Here is a 19,682-nt window from a genome sequence, read left to right as displayed (position 1 = left end):
ACGATTCTATCAAGTAAAATGCCATAAAAGCCGCCATTAGAGCCGTCAACAACGCACCAGGGACCCCAACCAATAAAATCTGGGGAAGCTCCTCCAAAAAGAATGAGCATCAACATTATAAGACGTTCGGAAAATCAGGAGTGGAAGAAATATGATTAGAAGCACGTCAACCTCTATGAAGCAGACGTGAACAATAGGTTTTATAGAAGGGAACCTGTTAGCGCAGAAGCCGGCCAGCCCGCCGAGAGTGAACATGACGACTCGATACGGGATACACATGCCGATCCACAGCATGATGGCTCGGACTACGACGCCGATGAGCAAGGTCGAGAATACGAACAGAAAGCCCAGTACGGATGTCAGGGTAGGACAGGGTAGGAAGGGCTGGTCTTGCAGGATCGTTGAAAGACACCTCATCATCACTTCGGTCAGGATCTGTTGTGAGGAGAAGTCTTCACTGACGTCCTCCTCGTTCCCGAAGATAAAAGTAAAAATATTATCAAATTTATTAATATTTTAAAGGCCATTTTTGCGCGGCCGTGTAGATTGCTGACTGGTACATGAATATTTTTTTTTTCTTAAATGTTTTTTTGTACAAATATTATGAACTTTTTTTAAACTTGAATCATTAAGTTTTTGCTCAAGAAAACAAGCTTGGTTTGCATATAATTTATCGGTAGACAAAATAATAAAAACGACGAAATATATAATAACATAATTTAATAATCAAGTCCATTGCATTAAAACTTACTTTTATAAAATTACATCATTTAAAAAATCGTATCAATTATACTCTATTTAGTTAAGTACTTAAAAAAGGTACACAATCATAGTGCATCCTTTTTCAAACACAAAATTAAATTAATAAACGACTCTTATATTAAATTGGTTTGATTTTGTAACCTTTATTGTTGTTTTACATTTGTCTTTACACGCGATTGATTTTTAAACTGAGTTTTTTTGTCACAGACACCAAGATAAACCTTTATTTTAGTACCTTAATAATTAGAATGTTGTAATTTCTTAACACCTGATGCAATACAAGTCTGCAGTACTTGACGTATATTTTGATGCTTGCCTGTATTAGCCTCTGACTTTCTATTATCCCACGTTTTTTATACACTCACTTTTCTTGTTTGAAACACGTCCCGATAAGCTAGCAGGCTGAAATTTTCACGGCAGTTTCAAACCCAATTACAATGCAAGTAACAACTACAAAAACGGCTGGATCGATTTTGATACAAATTGAGTGAAGTAACATTTGAAATCGTGAGTTTTTAGATTTTTAAAATCTATTCATTATTTAGATTTATAAAAAGGACGTTTAAAAAACACACTTTTGCATTTACAATATTACAATACTACAAAAGTTAATACACTAATGGCATTTAATAATTTCGTCTTAGTCAATGCTCAACAATTTTTTTCATTGTATGGGTTCTGAAACTGCCAGTGAATCCAAATTGATTTTCATTCAAATTTACATCAAGTCTATAGCGGTCGATCCACAGCTGAAAATAGGCCTCCTTCACGTAATGCCACGACACTTCTTTCACAGCCTTTCGCATCCAGTACAAACTAACTCTTTTAGGTCATCAGGGTGGAGGGCAAAATTACATATTGATCATAAATCTATAGGAAACAACAATCTAACACCATTCGTCTTACTAGGGCTCTTGTATGGGGAGAATTTCTGTACTGATTTCCGAGGGCTCTTCCTAGGCGTTATATTTTTCCTAGGAGTTACGCTTTTCCTAGATTCAGTCTTTTCTAGTTCTCTGAGCTCCTTATAAGCTGTTTCTAGCATGCGTTTCTTCCAGTCTTCATAAGGTTCTACGGTTTCTTGAATAACTTCAGGTATTGGTGTATCGATTTCCATTTCTTCGATCTTTTCAACTGAAAAGTAAAGAAGTATGTTAATTTAGGATAACTAGATTAGGATCAAGGGATTTCTCGAAAAAAATTGTAAGGCAATATATTTAAATGCTTCAAAGGCAGCTTAAATATGATGAAAGCGATTTATATTTACATTTATATATACATTCTCATAAATTAAAAAAAATGTCAAAAAATAATCTATATATGGATAATAAGACAGCTTTACCAAATGTCGCGGATTTTTTTGTTTTCAACCTGAAGATGTTTAAAACCAAATACTAAAGAAAAACTCCATAAAAATACATCTGACAGCGGTGGGATTCGAACCCACGCCCTTTCGGACTGGTGCCTAAAACCAGCGCCTTAGACCACTCGGCCACGCTGCCTGTATACATATATTACGAATTTCATCATCGACTGTTATAGAGTGAGTTCAATTTATAAACATTGCAGTGTAGAAATAATGAAAGTAGTAATTGGGTTCATTCTGTGTTTGAAAAGGGCGAATTTTCACGTCTATTTCATTATTTGGATGGCAGTGAAGCGTGTCGAATTCTTACTGAAACCGAATATGAGTGCTTACAACAGGCTATCTTGGATTCCTCTTGGTTTCTAAAGAACTTGAATAATAGAAAAAATGGTCTACCCTTCAAATCTACAATAAGATACAGTTCAATGATAGACAGTCAGACGAATAGACAATGGAGCCTTTGTGGTAGGGTTCCTTCTGTACCCTATAGGCACGAAACCCTTAAAACGTATAGATCCAAACATGACGGGAATGCGGTTAACATTTGTCTGCTTATGTGGTTTCATACCGCTTTTTGCATGGATATTACAATAATGTAAAATAGATAGCCTATGTTAAACAAAATCTTCTACAGTCCCTATTCTTCCACGGATAGCCGAGTGGTTGCGGTCATCACGCCAAACCCACTGTGCGCGATGTGTCGTTGGTCCGATCCCCGCGTAGGACAAGCGTTTGTGTGATCCGAGAATGCTTGTTCTGAGTCTGGGTGTCCTTGTGTATGCGAATTGTATGTTTGTGAAAACCCCCGCGACACGAGGATTGAATTCTTTAATGCGGGAGATTTTTTTTATAGTGTATTTAAGTTATATTATTATGGAGGGTAATCTACTTTAAGTCTCAATAAATACATAATTCTCACCATTTTCAACAGCAGTCTTTGCTACCCGACCCCTCTTTTTCTTCTCAACAGCAGCAAAGTTTAAGTCAGTGAACTTTGTCCAGTCAGTGTCTAATTTAGCCCACTGTGCAGGTTTCAGTCTTGATTTCTCAACTATTTTGCTTTTTGATATTTTTACTTTGCTGACCCTGTAATTTTAAATATGATTGAAATTAATACAGCTTATTTGTTTGAGTGCTTGAAAATGATTAACAATTTTGATGCATCTCTGTGTCTAAGACCTTAGTTTACACAGTCTTCACTTTGAACAGTCTCAAAGATACCAGTTAACCATATCAACTGTCTATTTCATGTGTTAGTAATGGAGTACTCTTATTTCATAGAATGTTTTTGTCCATGATTGGTCTAAACTTTAGACGAAAAGAAGACACATATGACTCTAAAGTGTCTTCTTTTATAGAAATAAGAGTGAACCTATTTTTATATCAAAGAAATGTTATTCACTCACCTACAGGCTTGAAACACAGCCATACAGACGTATTGCGGCAGATTTAAATCCACCTCCTGTAAATATAAGGTAAATTATAAAATTAAAAGGTAATTTTATCATAATCTAAACACTAATTTAAAATAAATATAGAAATTAAGTTTTTTTTTTCAAGACTATAAATGAGCCCTCTTTAAATTTGATTTACGTTTTTAGTGTTTTTATTTTTCTAGAAAACATAAAACCAAGAATTGCATGAAATCTTTTTAATATTTAACTTACAGACACTAAGAAACAAACAAGACGTTTTATCAAATAAAACATATCAACATTACCATTTTAGCTTGTTTCTGGTACTCCGCCAGTATCCGATCCGCCAGTTCCTGCACACCGGGACACTGGAGAGTGCTACACAGCTTGTCAGTGGTCAGACGGTCCGAGTTCAGTTCTAGAAGGTTCTGTACAACCTTCTTACTGTTGGTATAGGCTGAGGGCTTAAGGCCAGAGAATTTGATAGCAGTTTTCTGGAATTATATGGAAAAATGGTTTAATCATTACCAGGCCATAATATAAAATTATGAATCTAAGAATATTAGATAAGCATAATGAAGGTTATTTGAAAATCTGGTGTTAGGTTTTAGGAACATTTTAAATTATTGAGGTATTGGTGTTTATAGTTTAAGAAAGACATGCCTTAAATAAAAATTAAAAGAAATATAAATTTTTCTTTATAAATTATAGTTATTTATTTTATCCTACTTTTCAGCATACTTACAATATCAAATTCTGCCTGTAACATAGTGGCAGCCAAGTCCAGGCAAATCACAACTTTGCTTGTTTCACTCATGTTACTTCCCGCCATGCTCTTAGTTTGTAGCAACCGTTCGAACTCAGCTGCTTTGCTGAAAACCAACAATTTGGTTATTTAGAACAGCTAAATATTGAATGGTATACAAATACAAAGAACAACTAAATATTAGGTAGTGGTACATATAAAACGCCCAAATTATAATTAAATTAGTTTAATAGGTTACAAGTATAGGCACATAATATAGATTAAACTGTATGGAATATTATATAGACGCATAACAATTAGTATAGTAAATAATATATCGTTTATTTATCACAATCAAATATGTAATTACTTCAGAACTTTGTCTTCATCGCCGAGTCCAAGTTTGGACGCCATTAGTTGTAAAGTTTTGTTATTCATTGCCATTTTAACAAGTAAATACAATATTTGCTGAAAACTTCTTATTTTCTCAATGGAATCCAATTAAAATGTAATAAATATTACTGATAGACAATATAGACATAGATCCGCACAAAATAAATATCTCGCGCCATTAGAACGAGTCTTTGACATTTGTTTTAGCACCATTCAGTCAGTCACTCATTCATTGATTCTTGCTCGAACCATAGACAAATAAAAAGGAAATTGTTGGAAAAGAATCGTCGAGAAACGGATCGAAGGTTGGGTAAAACCTAAAACCAGAGTGATAAAAGTTATTTCACATTAGCTATAAGAAACACAACAACAATTTATGCTTTTTCGTAAATCAAACAAACATTAGCTTTAAAAATTACGTCACTGGCAAATAAATAATTCTCGAACGTCAAAATTGCTGTATCGTAACTAAATCCTTCGAGAAAACTAAATACGAAATAGTCGAATATTTATTGCTTCTTAATGCATAATTCAAGACTTAATTTTAAGAGTGAGTAAGTTTATTTGTATACAAAATAGTATTTGAACATTATTAAACAGCAAAAGAGAACGAATATTCAATTTTCCAGTGGAACTACATGACCTGACACTGTTTATCTCTTTCGTTCATGGTAGGAAAATCTTCTCGATTATCGATGACCACGCCCCTTTATCTCGATTTTGACTGAAGTTTCAATGATAAAACACCTTGCAATATCACAGGAGGCGACATGTTGATTTTTTTCTATAGGTTCTGTGAAGCCGATAGGGATCGCTGTCATTGCTACAAAATGTCTTTGTAGTTATCACGGTGTAGGTCATATAATTGTAGTAATATTAACTAATCCGTGCTAATTTTCATATGTTAAACGTATCGTAAAGAGAAAGAAGAGGATCCACTCCACCCGAATCAGGGGTGTGTATTCAGTGATACACCGATATAGATTTGTATCAAAATAATCCGAAGCTATTTATAAATATTATTTTCTCAGCTTTTACTTATGTTCAAACGTTAATAGTAACGTCTGATCTATAATTAACTTGTGAAAGTTTATAAATATTACAGTATTCAATGGTGAAGTGGTGAGTCGAGTCGGTTATTACTGCCAAAGGTTGCCATTTTTTAGTGGGATATAATCGTGTGTGGTGATATCAGGGCGTGATCTCAGTGCTCGGAGTCGGTTCGGATTGCGTCCTGGGGTGTGTGGAGTGCGCGGCCGCGGTCTGCCCGTGATCGCGCACCCTGGAGATAAACGAACAAATCGACGAGTCTGATAGTGGTGTGGTGATTTTCAGGTAGAGATGCAACTAGTGTCAGTGAGTTCGAGATAATAGCAGTGCGTGTGTCGTGTGGACGTGGTGAAGTGATGATGCGGTCGCAGTGAGGGGGCAGAGCGACACCACGGCTTCGTCAGTGGCGGGCGGCGCGCGGGGAGCCGAGTCTCCTTCGCAGCCCAATCAGGACACCGTGGATAACGCCACTCCCACCTGCTGGTGAGTACCACAGTATACTCCAGCCTTTCTGGTACAACAAACCTCTTTGTGATAAACTACTTCTAGAAGTCAAGGACTTTGGTAGTTACTCATTATGTAGGACCTTGAAAAGCCAGTGTCATGGAGTTGTCAGACTAAACAAATCATTATCTGTGTAGTTATTAAGAAAAATGTAATTATGTGCTACAAAACCTGTCCCTCTTGTCAGTTTTGTATGGAAGATGTCTTACAAAGTGTTGTTAAACCACAAATATAATCTATAGACTCATTTGTATATAATTTAGTACAAAATCTAAGCAAACAAATGATGTGTTCTTTGCCTGTATTGTATACTGCCCCAAAAGTTAAATAAGTACATAATTTTACCAAGCACAATAACTATTTAAAATGGTTCTCACATATTGCAATTGGTTTATTAATTTTGTATAGAATATGTTTACATATTACTCCAAAGTTATATTATATGTCAAGTCTTCCATTTGAAAAAAATAGTGAAATGTTCTTTTCATTACTGAAATTCATAGTCGCGGTTTTATTTTGCTATTTGCTATCACCATATACATAAATTACTAGTTCAACTTTTACCGGTTATTTGCCATAGGAACAGTTCTTGTTATATTTTTAAACTTTGAAAAATGATCTTATTGCTTATTATGTTTTTTAATCTTGATAATAATTGTTACCATTGTTTGTTGTACATTTAATCTTGTTTAGACCATTTTTTTACATTTTAAATATTGAACCAATGATAAGGAGGAAACAAATTTTGTCAAAGTATGCTCGAAGAAACCAAAACAACAACAGCCAATCCAAACAACTTATTAAAAATTTCAATTTAAGTTTTAATGAAGGTGGCAACGTAAGCATGTTTTGTTTGAATCTAGATATTCACAAATTAATTTATACATTTATACACTTAAATAAACATAGAACAAAAATTTAAACAAAGCAACAAAACTATATTATAAAGATTTAGAAAGTGTTACAAAACTGAACATTACAATAGTATAATACTACATTTGCACTCAAAAACATAACTTAGGTGATTTATTTATTTATTATTGATCCAATACACATATTACTATTAAAGTTGAAATTTAATATATTCTGTCTAAAGCTCCCTCTATTTAAACCACTGAATAAATCGGGATAAAATTTAGCATAAATATTGTCAGGCATAGCACTTAAAACTACTTTTCTCATGTAAAGTTGACATTGGTAATAGTACATGTAAAATTGTAGGACATTAGCAAAGGAGTCAAGTCACATACTGGTAGGAATTTTATTTTAAGGAAAAATTAATTAACCTATAATTTTCACTGACCTGTTAAAAGGCAGTAAAAAACCGACATAATATAGGAGTCAGCCTAAATATTTTAACACTTTTCTTACAAATATTCGGCTAAGTACAGGTTCACATTCATATTGTTGTATGTATAATAAAATAACAAAATGAAATAGTCCATTTCATACCCTTTCAAAAACCATAGTCCATATGATGATTTAATTGCACACCTAATATTAATGTCAACAGAACATTGGTATGGCAGTTTGAATGCCAAAATATGTCAGTATCTTGATGTGTACTATTTATATTTTAATTAGGCAAAGTTGATTACTATCAATCTAGCCGTCAGATGGTATATTTTTAAATAAATTATTTGTCTTTTTTATTAGGTATTTGGTTCAGTGGGTGTTTATTATTTTTTGGTTATTGTGACAAAAAGTATCTGTAACCCTTTGTGAAACCCTGCTTCTTATGGTAGCTTGTTTTATTCTAAATATTCACTGACTTATAAGGAAATATTCAAAGATACATAAAATTTCCTTAAATCCTCAATTTAAAATGCTGATTATTTTCAAGCAAGAAATTGATGAAACTTTATCTTAACACAATTATAGATTATATTAGCATGATTTTTTTCAGATAGAGAATCAACAATATCTCTTGATAAAAATCTTTTCACTTTATGATTCAAATTTTAAACATCATACATGCATAATTAATTATACATTATATCCTAATAACCTGTTTCTATCTGTTTCTTATCAAATAAGATAAATATTGTGTTTATATATTTTACATACACATATGATCTGTGCAAAGATTGTGTGTATGTATAATAAAATATTTTCAGTATTTTACAAAAATATTTAACATGACTTGCTTATTAACAAATGTGATAAATGAAATATGATTTATTTTGTTTTTCTTAAGGCTAAAAAACTTATTACCAGTCACAAAATGACATAAACATATTAAGTATTGTTTAGTTTAGACTCTTAGGAGCAACAATCACTCACAAAGAGTATAATTGTGTACAAATAAAAAAGTCACATGTTTCGAAATTATAACACCTAATAAGTAATAAGTAATTTTTATTAAAAAAAAACATTTCACTTTAAGAGATAAACAAAAAAACACCTACTCAATATTTGTATAATGTTTTTTTACTTGCTCATAAATATTGAACACTCCATTAACTTACTATTCTGTGTCAATAAGTTTTATGTAAAGCAAGCAAGCAGGAGTATCAGCTGTTTTCCCACCCACACTACTTATGACAGCTGTTTATTGAAATGAAATAGGCAATTGACATTTTGTTCTGAGCAATAATAATTTTTGTCTAATATTAGATTGGAGTAATTTCCATTATCTGTTTTGTTATTGTGCTTTAAATTATGCTGTACTTAGTATATTGAAACTTTGGGAACACAATATAATGTGTGTATTTTAATCTATGCTGTTGATACAAGTTTGAGGATTTGTTATGAGGCAATCAGAGGCATTATGTCATATAATATTGTGGTTAGAAAAGACTGAGAGCGCAGTACAAGGCTTATAGCGACATCTCTCTCCCACACCCGAAATAATATTAATTTAAGACGCGATGGAAGACTCTCCGAAGTTCCACTAAACTGATCAAATTAGCAACATGCTGATCGTCACTTTTTGGTAAATTTTATGACCTGTCAAAAGCTTCTTCCAAGAACGGACAGAGTGTAATAAAAAAGTTGTAACTTGAAAAAATAAGCGTATGATGAGTGATTGATTTGCGTGTATGCGAAGTATAACGTACTGGCTCGGCTAATGACCGCTTATCTAAAACACTGAATATCCATTTGGTTAAAACCGGCGCCGTAATAACATTACTCGTGCGTACTCCCAGTTTTTTCTTATGATTTATTTTCCCGTTAGCTTTAGGTTTTCCCATACGTGGGTTGTAGTTACGCACGCTACGGCAACTTTTCGATATCCATAGGTCGTGATAATACGAAGTATTAAAAAAAAAAACTTTTATTCATAAATGATTAAAAAATAAATAAAGATGTTCAATGCGATAATGTTAAGAAAACAGTAAATTTACGCTCAACAATTAATTGATGCTTCAACTGGTCTGGCTTGATACGGTCCTTCTGTGACCATCTTTGTCATAACGGGTTCCTCCGTATTTCGGAAGATACGGAAAATTGTGGTTCCCGGCTGTTAATTATATATCTTAAACAGACGTTAAAGGTAATTACAAGCTAGAAAGTCTGACAACCAGTCTTACTAAGGGTTATCGTGTTGTCTAGGTAAATTTGAGGTGCTATCTGACCTCGTTGCTCCTTGAAATACACTTTTACTTAGATGGATCCGGTAAGACTGGAAGCTGACGCGAAAATAGTTGGGTAAAGGCTAGTCCGATGATGACCGTTACAATTGTGTAAGCGAGATGTAGCTGTGGTTCCGGACCGTCGCAATATTCTTTAAAAGGTGTTAGCAGACCTCCAGTCAATTAAACCTGAGGTCCTTCTTGTTACATTGAGCTAACTCCTACACCATCATCAGCCCATATTCGTCAACGGACCATAGACTTCCCCAATTGCATGCCATCGAGATCTATCTTCGGCTGGTCGCATCCAGCTCCTGCCAGCCCTCTTGCGCAGATCATCACTCAACCGTGCCTGAGGACGACCCACTCTACGTTACGAGCTAAGTTAGTCACACTTAAAGACTTAAATGTATGGGATAATCCCTTTAAAAAACAATAACAAAATCAAAATTCATTTATTCAAATTAGGCTACTAAGTAGCACTTTTTGAAGGTCAGGTTACATTGAACAGCACCCAGTTTCGCCCACCCATCATCGTCTTTCGACGATTGTCGTGACTTTGACTGATCAATTTGGTCTATTTGATCAGCGGTCGGAGAAATGTAACTTGACTGGCCTTTAAGGCCTACTATCACGTCTTAAAGTAAAGAGAGAAGTGGAAAAGAGAAACCTCTCTCCGCTGTGTATTGCTCTGTCACTGTCACAAACAGAACATTACTTTAAAGATGTGGAAGACACCCTGATCGAGACTGGAAAGTGACCTCAATCGAGGTTAAGATTAGGTATGGCTTTAGGTAGTCATGTTGTATGTTTGTATGCTTGACTGTTCAAGTAGTGACGGGAATCCACGTGCGTTGTCTATCGTCTTTGTACTTTGTTATACTTCTGCACGCCATTCTTATCTATTAATAAAACTAGTGAAGGTCGGACATCAAACCTGCATTTATCGATTAACTCGACCTATCATAGTCGTCCATATCTAGTTCAAATTTTATTTTGTGTTACATTTGAGATTTAAGACCCCCTATTAAGATACTATTTTTTCTGATTTTGAGGAATCGTAGTGAGTTCCAAATTAGATTCTTAAATTTAATAGGCTAATTGCATATTTTTATACTAATTTAGTTGAATGCGCACTTTTGGTTATCGGAATAAAAAAACACGGGGATATGAAAAATAGATTCTCAGATCTACCCAATATGGATGCAAAATTTCATGAAAATCGGTCGAGTCGTAGGAGTTCAATTTCGTACACCGCGACACGACAATTTTATATATTAGATTTAGGTAACACACAAACATTATTCAGACTAATTAGTCATTTCGCCAGCCATTTTGATAAAATTACAAGTTATTAATAGATAGACCTATGTTTTTCCTCATATGTCTCATTCAATATTTCAATTATATTTACAAAAATATTTTGATGTAATTATTATCCTTAAGTATTTTTAACTTCCTTATTATTTATGTGAATGACAAATATTCCCATTCGATTATCTTCTTTTCTTTATTTGTTTATATTTCCCGGTGTAACTTGGGTATATTAAAGTTTTAAACCCATCCTAGATTTTCTGAATAACAAATGGTGGTTAAGCATGGGTAGAAATAAGTCGACCAATCCCAATTAATACAGTATCAGTGTCATCTGTTGTATTATTTAAGTCAGGTACATCGGGTACATCCAGAAATTTGGGACAGGGTGTGACAAAATATAAAGTTTGTGATTGAATATCTCGTCTAACTTCTCTTGTATATTTAGAGTCCAAAATGTCCCATTGCCGGTTATGTTTCTTTAAGACTTAGCAGTAGGCTTCTAGAACCTTATTTATGTAATGCGTCACATACTAACTACGTCACAAATTAGCCCTCTTTTTGTCAGAGCCATACCGTACCAAAATCTAACTTATCTGTTCTGTTCCTTCTGATTGAAATATTCTTGAAAATCCATTTATAAGGGATAGATAAAAGACCCCAAACTGATAGAGACAGCAAGATACTTTGACATTTCTACTTGGCGTGTACATGCATTTTCTGGATCTGATAGTCAAGGACCAGATAAGACGAATCCAAAAGGATACCGTTCTTACACTTTGGCCAGGGTTCCCTATAGAAGGGTGATTATTGTACTAATACCCGTGGCGATAGGTTGGCAACATGTCAAGTACTACGGCACGTTTGTAACGACTGTTAATCGTCGTGGATTTATGCCAATCTCGTCTGTAAGAAATGTTTCAGCCTTATTTGATGCTACGCCCGTCAATGTAATAAGACTGACGTATTTTGATGTTTACATTTGTTTTATTGTCGCATGCATCTAGAGTTTTCCTATTTGCGCAATCTGGGATGTTTGGACCCTTATTTTTAGTACTTGAATCTTTTCGATATCTGGTCATCTGATCAGCAAAGACATTGCTCGCTTTTCCTGTTTTTTTTTTAAATCCTATGAATATTATAAACGGCAATTTGTTAATCTTTCACACAAAGACTACCGAACAATTTAGGCGAAACTTGGTTCACAGATAGTTTATAACCAGGATTTACTCATAGGATAGTTTTTATCCCGATTTTATGTTACCATGGGGGTCATTTAAAGCAGTAAAATATGCGTAACAATAGAGCCTTTTTAAATGTTACAATTAAAACCTCTATGTTATTCATAATACACTGTTTCGTTTTTCCACGGAAACGTTGATTTCTGTAAAGCCGTAGAAGGACAAAATCACACGGCCTTGTCACAAGCAGTATTCGCCCATGCACAATTTGTTGACGTAACGAATGCGTTATCAAACAAATACATTCATTATACAAGGGGAAAATCATTCTAAAAATAACACATCACAATTAGAATGTACTATGTTTAACAATTGCGTATTAAATTGATAAGAGACGATCCCCAATTGATTTAGTTATCTTTATGTAATAAATAACTGTTTTACGTATGTTGGTGACTGTGTATCAGCGTATTTCTTTGCACTTGGTTGTTCCTTTTTGGTATGTTTATGAAATGGAAACCGGGACTCCAAAATTTTGCCAGCCAAATGTCAAAAATCTTTTTTAAAATATGAAGCACACATACACAGTTTCTTACCTTAACAAATCTAAGAAATGTGCTCTATAATATCATTAAAGTACCCAATAGAATTTTAGTTATTTTTCTACCCAGTTCGCAAGCATACCAGTTTTATAGCTAGAAGCAGCTAACAGGCTATGCTCTGCGAATTCATCTCTACTACCCTTCAACTTGTATTTTTCTATCTTGCGAAAAAATGTATTTGTATATGTTTGTTATCCCTTTACGCCAAAACGGCTGGACCGATTACGACGAATTTTCGTATGGAAGTAGCTTACATCTTGGATTAACACATAGGTTACTTTTAATCGGTTTCGTTCAGTGAAATGGCAGTTTTATCCGACATCCAGGCTGTATACTAAAAGTTAAAATTATTTCATTCCTCCGCCTAGGACATACTATATCCTACTATACTCCTAATCATTTACTCCGTATCAAGTGTACGTAACAATTAATTGCTATCATATTTAAATTGGTGATATAAGTTACTATACCCACTACGGGCTACAGTTGCAAAGCAAATTTTAACTAGGTTTCCGAAGAGATTACATTTTTGCCTCTTCGTTTTCTTTTTCTCAGGCTGTAATCTTTATAGGGCATCCGGAAACGTCCGGGGATTATTTGCGACTGTATTTTTTTGTACGAGTTACTTATTCTAAAGGTTTTATGGTCTACATTTTTAGTGTGCGTTCTAAAAAAAACTTGTAATGTTTATATGGCCGCTGATTGTCATTATAGTACGTTTTTTTTTGTGATTAGACTGGTATTGGTTATGGATACTGGTTTTTGAGTAATTTGCAAGTGTTTTTCTATGCAAATATTAAATTAGAATATTGAAAACGCGACCAATTTTGCCAAAATGAAAGATTGTAAAGTCAATCTTTCATCGGATATTGATACAGGGTATCAATATTTCCTTTTGTAAAACAATATCTCCGACTGCTATTATATTAACCATTTTTTTTTCAAAAGTTTTTTCTTTTAGCACAAAAATTAAGATCGATCTTTATTTGTGCTGCCGCTATAACAACAATTACTACTTATGTAATCATCTGTGAAAACCACAACCATGTGGCTCTATCTAAGCTATACAGTTCATGAGATACAGCCTGGAGAAAGACTGAGAGCCAGCGGGAGTTGTTGTGGACTGATTTTAACCTTTGATTACGGAACCCTAAAGAATTAAATAAGTCATCATTCCATTTGATAATTAATTCTATTTGTCATTAGCACACAGCTTATCTATATTAGAAATATATACTAATAATAAATAATAATAATAATAATAATAATCCTTTATTGCCACAAGAATATGTTTACAATAGAATTGAGTCCCTGACTCTTGTGCTAGGTGATATACCTGTGTTACATGAGCCAGTGCCCTCTCCGGTAATATGGTACTTAGTAACATTATTTATGGAATCAAAAAAAAAACTATTATTATGTGTAGTAGATACATGCAAAATATCTAACCAACTAAATGCAAAAGAAAAGGAGGATACAAAATAAATCAAAAGATGGGTGGAGTGTAGGTGAGGGTGTGTGGTGTGTATGAGCATGTGATGTGGGGTGTATGGGTGAGTGAGTGTGTTGAGGTGTGGGTGAAAGATAGGGTATATGTACTTGAAGTTATGTTTGTAGGGCAGTGCGTCCATGGAAGTAACTTATGATATATGAGTTAATATTTGTTCCGTCTCGTCATAAGTGAGAGACTGTAACCATGATTTTAGACTCTGCTTTACTTTATAGAAAGTCATAGGGTATATTTTAAGTTTCTTATTTATTTTATTGTAAATATGTGCACTTTGTGCCAGGAAATGTCTGCGAGCAAGTGCGGAGCGACATCGGATAATTTTACATACGGGGAACGCAGTGCGCCTGCGGGTAACTTGAGCGTCAAATGGCAACTCCAAATGACGCCGTAAAGTTGTGCGCAAGATGTACAGCTGTCTCACAGAAAGCACTTGCGCTTCTTTATACAACCTGGTCGTCGAGTAGTCACGTTTGTGGAAGAGCATTACTTTTAGAACTGCTCGTTGCGCGCGTTCCACTTTGAGCATTATGGTTTTAAAGGTACCTCCCCATATCGGAATACAGTAATTAATTATAGACTCGCAGAGAGATCGATATACGAGTGAGGAAGTTTCCCTATCCGCCGAATGTCTAAGTTCTTTAATTAAATACATTAATTTTCGAAGTCTAGTGCATATAGCCTCGGTATGTATTCGCCAATCTAATCTGTCATCAATGTGAACACCAAGATACTTTATACTAGGTACCAAAGCAAGAGAAACGCAGTCACATTGAAGGTTACCTTGACAAACATGAGCAATAATTGTTTTAGAATCCGACGGTGGTTTAGGAACATTAGGTGGCAAAAATTGGAGAACTTTTGTCTTGGAGGTATTTAAAGTGAGGAGATTCATTGCCAACCAATCCATTACACATTGAAGTGAGCGTTCTGCGTTTATCCTAGCTTTGGTCCAGTCTTTATCATAAATTAGGAGCGCCGTATCATCCGCGTAGGTGAAAATGTCACAATGATTAAGAGATAGCAGGCAAAGTTCATTTATATAAATTTGGAATAGAGTGGGCCCCAAAATACTTCCCTGTGGTATTCCGTAGTCTAAAAATTTCTCGCTACTACTGAGGCCGTTTACTCTGACACATTGACATCGGTCACTCAGGTAAGATTTAAAGATGTTTAAGGCTAACCCCCGTACTCCCATGCATTCCAATTTAGCCACAAGTCTGGGGACGGACACGGAATCAAAGGCCTTGGTTAAGTCGAGAAAAATACCGTAGCATCGGAGGCCATTGTCCAACTTATCAACCAGGGAGTTGGTAAAATCATTTACGGCGTCCTCTGTCGAAATGCCAGAGCGAAAGCCGTATTGGTTGTTAGCAATCAAATTGTTTTTTGCCAAGAATTTAGTTAGGTTGGAGTTAAGTATTCGTTCCAGTATTTTAGACAATGAGCAGAGGACAGAGATTGGTCGATAGTTGGACACATCATCTTTAGCACCAGCCTTATAGATTGGGTGAACTACTGCTCGCTTCAGGGCTTTAGGGAATGTTCCTGAGTTTATCGCACAGTTACAGATGTGTGTAATTATAGGTACTAGCGAGGAGCTACAAAGTTTTAAGATTTTTGCAGGTATGTTATCCCATCCGATAGCACAATCACTGCGTAAGTTCTGTATGATGCTCAATACTTCTGTTTCCTCCACAGGGGGAATGCTGAGCGAGTTAACTGGGGAATTTACTGAGGGAGGGGAATTGTTGCCGGGACTAAATTTGGAAGCTAGATTCTTACCTACGTCGACAAAAAAGTGATTTATGTTATTTAGAGAGTCTACAGTATCTTTGGATGATTTTAAAAGGTTATTACATGGTTGTTTGAGAATATTACTGTGTGTGATGGACTTGATAACTTTCCAAGTTTCCTTGGGATTGTTTTTAGCTTTCAGAAATTCTGTTTTTTCGTATGCTCTTTTTAATTTTTTTATTAAAGAGTTGCAAAAATTTCAGTATCGAGTATATGTTTTTTTTAATATAAGGTTATCCGGAGATTTAGTAACTTGACGGTGCATTTTATCACGATTTCTTAGGCAACGCAGTAAACCTGCAGTTAACCAAGGTTTAATAACAATTTTCCTGTTTGGGGTTCGTACAGTCTTACTGTGTTTGGTAATGACTGATTGTAAGTTGCTAATTAATAGATCAGTAGCGAGGTCAGCATCTGATGTATCCAATATAGGTCTATAATCAGTGGTGTCTATTTCGTTTTTAATAGATTCAAAAACATATTTAACTGATGTTGTAGGCACGAGCGGCGTATTTGGTTTATTTTTTAGACTAATGGATAAAACGATAGGTAGATGGTCCGTGATATGCGTATCCAACACCATGACCTTAGCGTTACATTGAGTTTTTATAAGAAAATGGTCTAAACAGTTTCCTAACCTAGTCGGAAGGGTGTGGGCAGGACAAAGATCAAGTGAAGCTGTTAGATTTAGGTAATCTTCCGAATTGTGGTCAAGAGTGCCAGGCTTAATATCAATATTGATATCACCCACTAAAACGATATTGTTATTTGATTTAAGAGAGGTAACTATTTGTTTTAGACTAGAGTAGAAATTATCTGTATCGCGGTAGGAAGGGGAACGATACAGTGCAATTATGGCTACATTATTGAAACAACTTACCAGACAATTTGCGTCGAGGATCGTAGGTTCATAGGTATGGCAATTTATGGAATGTTTGGCATAAATAACTACTCCGTCATTTTGTTTCAAGTTGTTTGCAGTAGAGTATGACGTATAACCCTGCAAAATTGGAAGGTTACCCGTTACCTGTAACCAGCACTCTGTTAGGACTATGAAGTCAAATTCAATTTTTGTTACTGACAGCATAACAGCGAATTGGTCAAAGTTCTTCTTTAGACTCCTTATATTAATGTGAATTATACGGAGATGATTGTCGTGAAGTCCTATTAAATTCTGACAATCCTCAGGTATACATTTAACAGAATCTGCGATTGAAATGTTATCAAGTTCATGGGTTATTTGATCAACGTTCATCATTTACATACAGTATTTTTGTTTTGATAATTCCTTCGTAATCTCGTAAACTACTTGATCGATTCTGAAAATTAATTTACCGTTACATGCCGTAGATTATGTTCCGCGTAATTTCAGTATAAAATACAAAAAAAAAATACATACATACATAAATAAAAATATAACAAAATATTCTGAATTCAGTTTTTGTCATAATCTGAACGATTATAACATGAGAATTTGAGGTTACTAGTTGTAGAGGCATCATTTGAAGAATGTTGAGACAGAGAGACAACGCTCTACATTCTGTGTTGCATCTCCCTTGCTCACCTGTAACTGTCTGTCTTTGGGAGCTAGTGTTGTACATCCTGCTTTCTTCTTACGATCCTTAAGTAGAGCTGTGGCCACTAAGGAAGATCCTAATCTAAGACCTAATACGTGTATGTATCTTAATATTGAGCAAAAACCTCTCCCAATTTATAGAAGGAACCATCGTTATATCATAATATTGACTGCACGAATAGCCGAGTGGTCGAGGTCACCACGCCAAACCCACTTTGCGCGACGTGTCGCAGGTTCGATCCCCGCATAGGACAAGCATTTGTGTGATTCACGAATGCTTTACCTAAGTCTGGATGTCTTTGTGCATGTGAAACCCCCCGCGATATAAGATTTAAATTCCTTAGAGCGGGAGTCGTTTTTTAAAAGAACAACACAGTCTAAAAGCAACATAAAAATAGAGCTATAAGGTTGCTTTTGTTAAATCAGAGTCTTTACAAAATGCCAATGTTATCAACGCCTAAATAACTCCGCCGATAGCTAGTTACCGATAATGTGTCACACAAACTTGCAGTGAAAGTTCTCCAGGGCACTGTTTACACGGTCACCTTTCTAACGCCTGAATGTTGCCGTCAAAGGCCTCTGTTTCCGAACTGACGGAATTTTAGGGCCAGTCTGTGTAGGATGCTTTGTTGTCGATTGTAGATTCATGTAGACTGTAGATAGTCTGGTATTTAAGATGAAGTTCATCGAATTGATTTGAAACTTAAGTCGTGGATGGAAAAATAATCGCTGTAAAAGAAATACACAAATTAATGAAAGTCAAATTAAAAATATGACCCAAAATTACTTCTTATACCCTTAAAGGTATTTGTACAAAGTTTTATCATGATCAGTCAAGTAGTTCAGTTGGTTTCATGGTGAAAAAAATCCTAAATATTTTTAATAGTTTTCGTATGCAAGCGTTACAAAAACCTAACATACTCATTTATGCTATTAATAGGGATGTTTAACACAAGTAATATTAAACCAATTCTTGAACCTAAGTTATCTTGCAAGCACATACACAAACAAACGTACATGAATCGCAAGTTGGACAGAAGCTAGCGAAAGCAATCCAAACAGTCCGAAGATTACAGTCACCGGTCTACACCTTCCGAATGATTCACAAAATGTTTTGACAGATGATGAATCAACAATCCCACATCTCGAACCTAAGACAGATATGTTATAGACATGATAACATCAGATCAGAAGCAGATACTAGTACAATGTATACTGAAGAATTTACTTGTAACGGAACAACGCCCCGGTCTACGGTTATATTCTAGTGCATCGCTCTTACACCAGTCGAAGGTCGAAAGCGTTTACATTTTTCTTACAATCTAAATTTTCAACTCAACGAGCTTATTGGTGTAGTACGAAGATGCCGTGAAAGATTAAACAAATAATTGGTCAACTCACTCGTATTTATCGAGATTGCCCTACTAGTTTGAAACCCAACCGGAGTCCTTAATCATGAGCTGACGTTGCAGGGGGTCGCGAGTCGAACTGAAAAAAGTATAGCCGTGAAAGAGGTAAATCTTTAAGTCTAAGAATTTCAAGAATAAGTGAACGTACGTTGCTGAGACATTTCGTCTAACAGAGCTTAACATCCTAATAATAGTAAATCATCTAATATGTATGTGTAGTATGTATTTAGAAGTATATAAGTATGTTTATCAATTGACTAGCACTCATAGTATAAACTTTATATTGCATGATCAAGAAAATGCACCAGTGTAAATCCACCTGTATGTAGAACCTACGTGTATACGACACGGTCACTCACAGGGTTTTTCCCTGTCACGTGGTGGAACGGGTATTTTTATTGCATTCACCTATAAATAGGTTCATGTGGGGGTTGAAATTGCACCGAGGGGCTGAGTTCGCAGTTAGCCATGTGACCGATTGTTTGA

General features: G+C 35.0%; 2 protein-coding genes and 1 non-coding gene across 6 annotated transcripts in view; 1 reads left to right on the top strand and 2 right to left on the bottom strand.

Moving 5' to 3' along the window:
* Positions 1–890: 890 nt before the first annotated feature.
* Positions 891–4,841, bottom strand: LOC113494279 (origin recognition complex subunit 6-like). Its single transcript, XM_026872550.1, has 6 exons — positions 4,659–4,841; positions 4,289–4,415; positions 3,849–4,037; positions 3,535–3,590; positions 3,048–3,214; positions 891–1,896 (listed from the first exon to the last, which is right to left on the bottom strand). Exons 1-6 carry the CDS (start codon positions 4,730–4,732, stop codon positions 1,625–1,627), a joined length of 885 nt encoding a protein of 294 aa, XP_026728351.1. The 5' UTR covers positions 4,733–4,841; the 3' UTR covers positions 891–1,624.
* Trnal-uag lies at positions 2,185–2,264 on the bottom strand. Its single transcript has one exon. It is a non-coding gene; the product is annotated as a tRNA-Leu (tRNA).
* Positions 4,842–5,154: 313 nt separating the features above from the next.
* LOC113494278 (guanine nucleotide-binding protein G(s) subunit alpha) overlaps positions 5,155–19,682 on the top strand; it is a 39,918-nt gene continuing 25,390 nt past the window's right edge. Inside the window, exons 1-2 of one of the 4 annotated variants that reach the window (XM_026872547.1) lie at positions 5,155–5,231; positions 6,017–6,214. The gene's annotated coding sequence lies outside the window, so the exon portion shown is untranslated. The other 3 variants (XM_026872549.1, XM_026872546.1, XM_026872548.1) reach the window with 3 other exon arrangements.

This window comes from Trichoplusia ni, chromosome 5 (genome assembly GCF_003590095.1).
Source record: "Trichoplusia ni isolate ovarian cell line Hi5 chromosome 5, tn1, whole genome shotgun sequence".
In the NCBI taxonomy this organism is placed as follows: Eukaryota; Metazoa; Arthropoda; class Insecta; order Lepidoptera; family Noctuidae; genus Trichoplusia; species Trichoplusia ni.
This window is presented reverse-complemented; position numbering and strand designations above follow the sequence as displayed.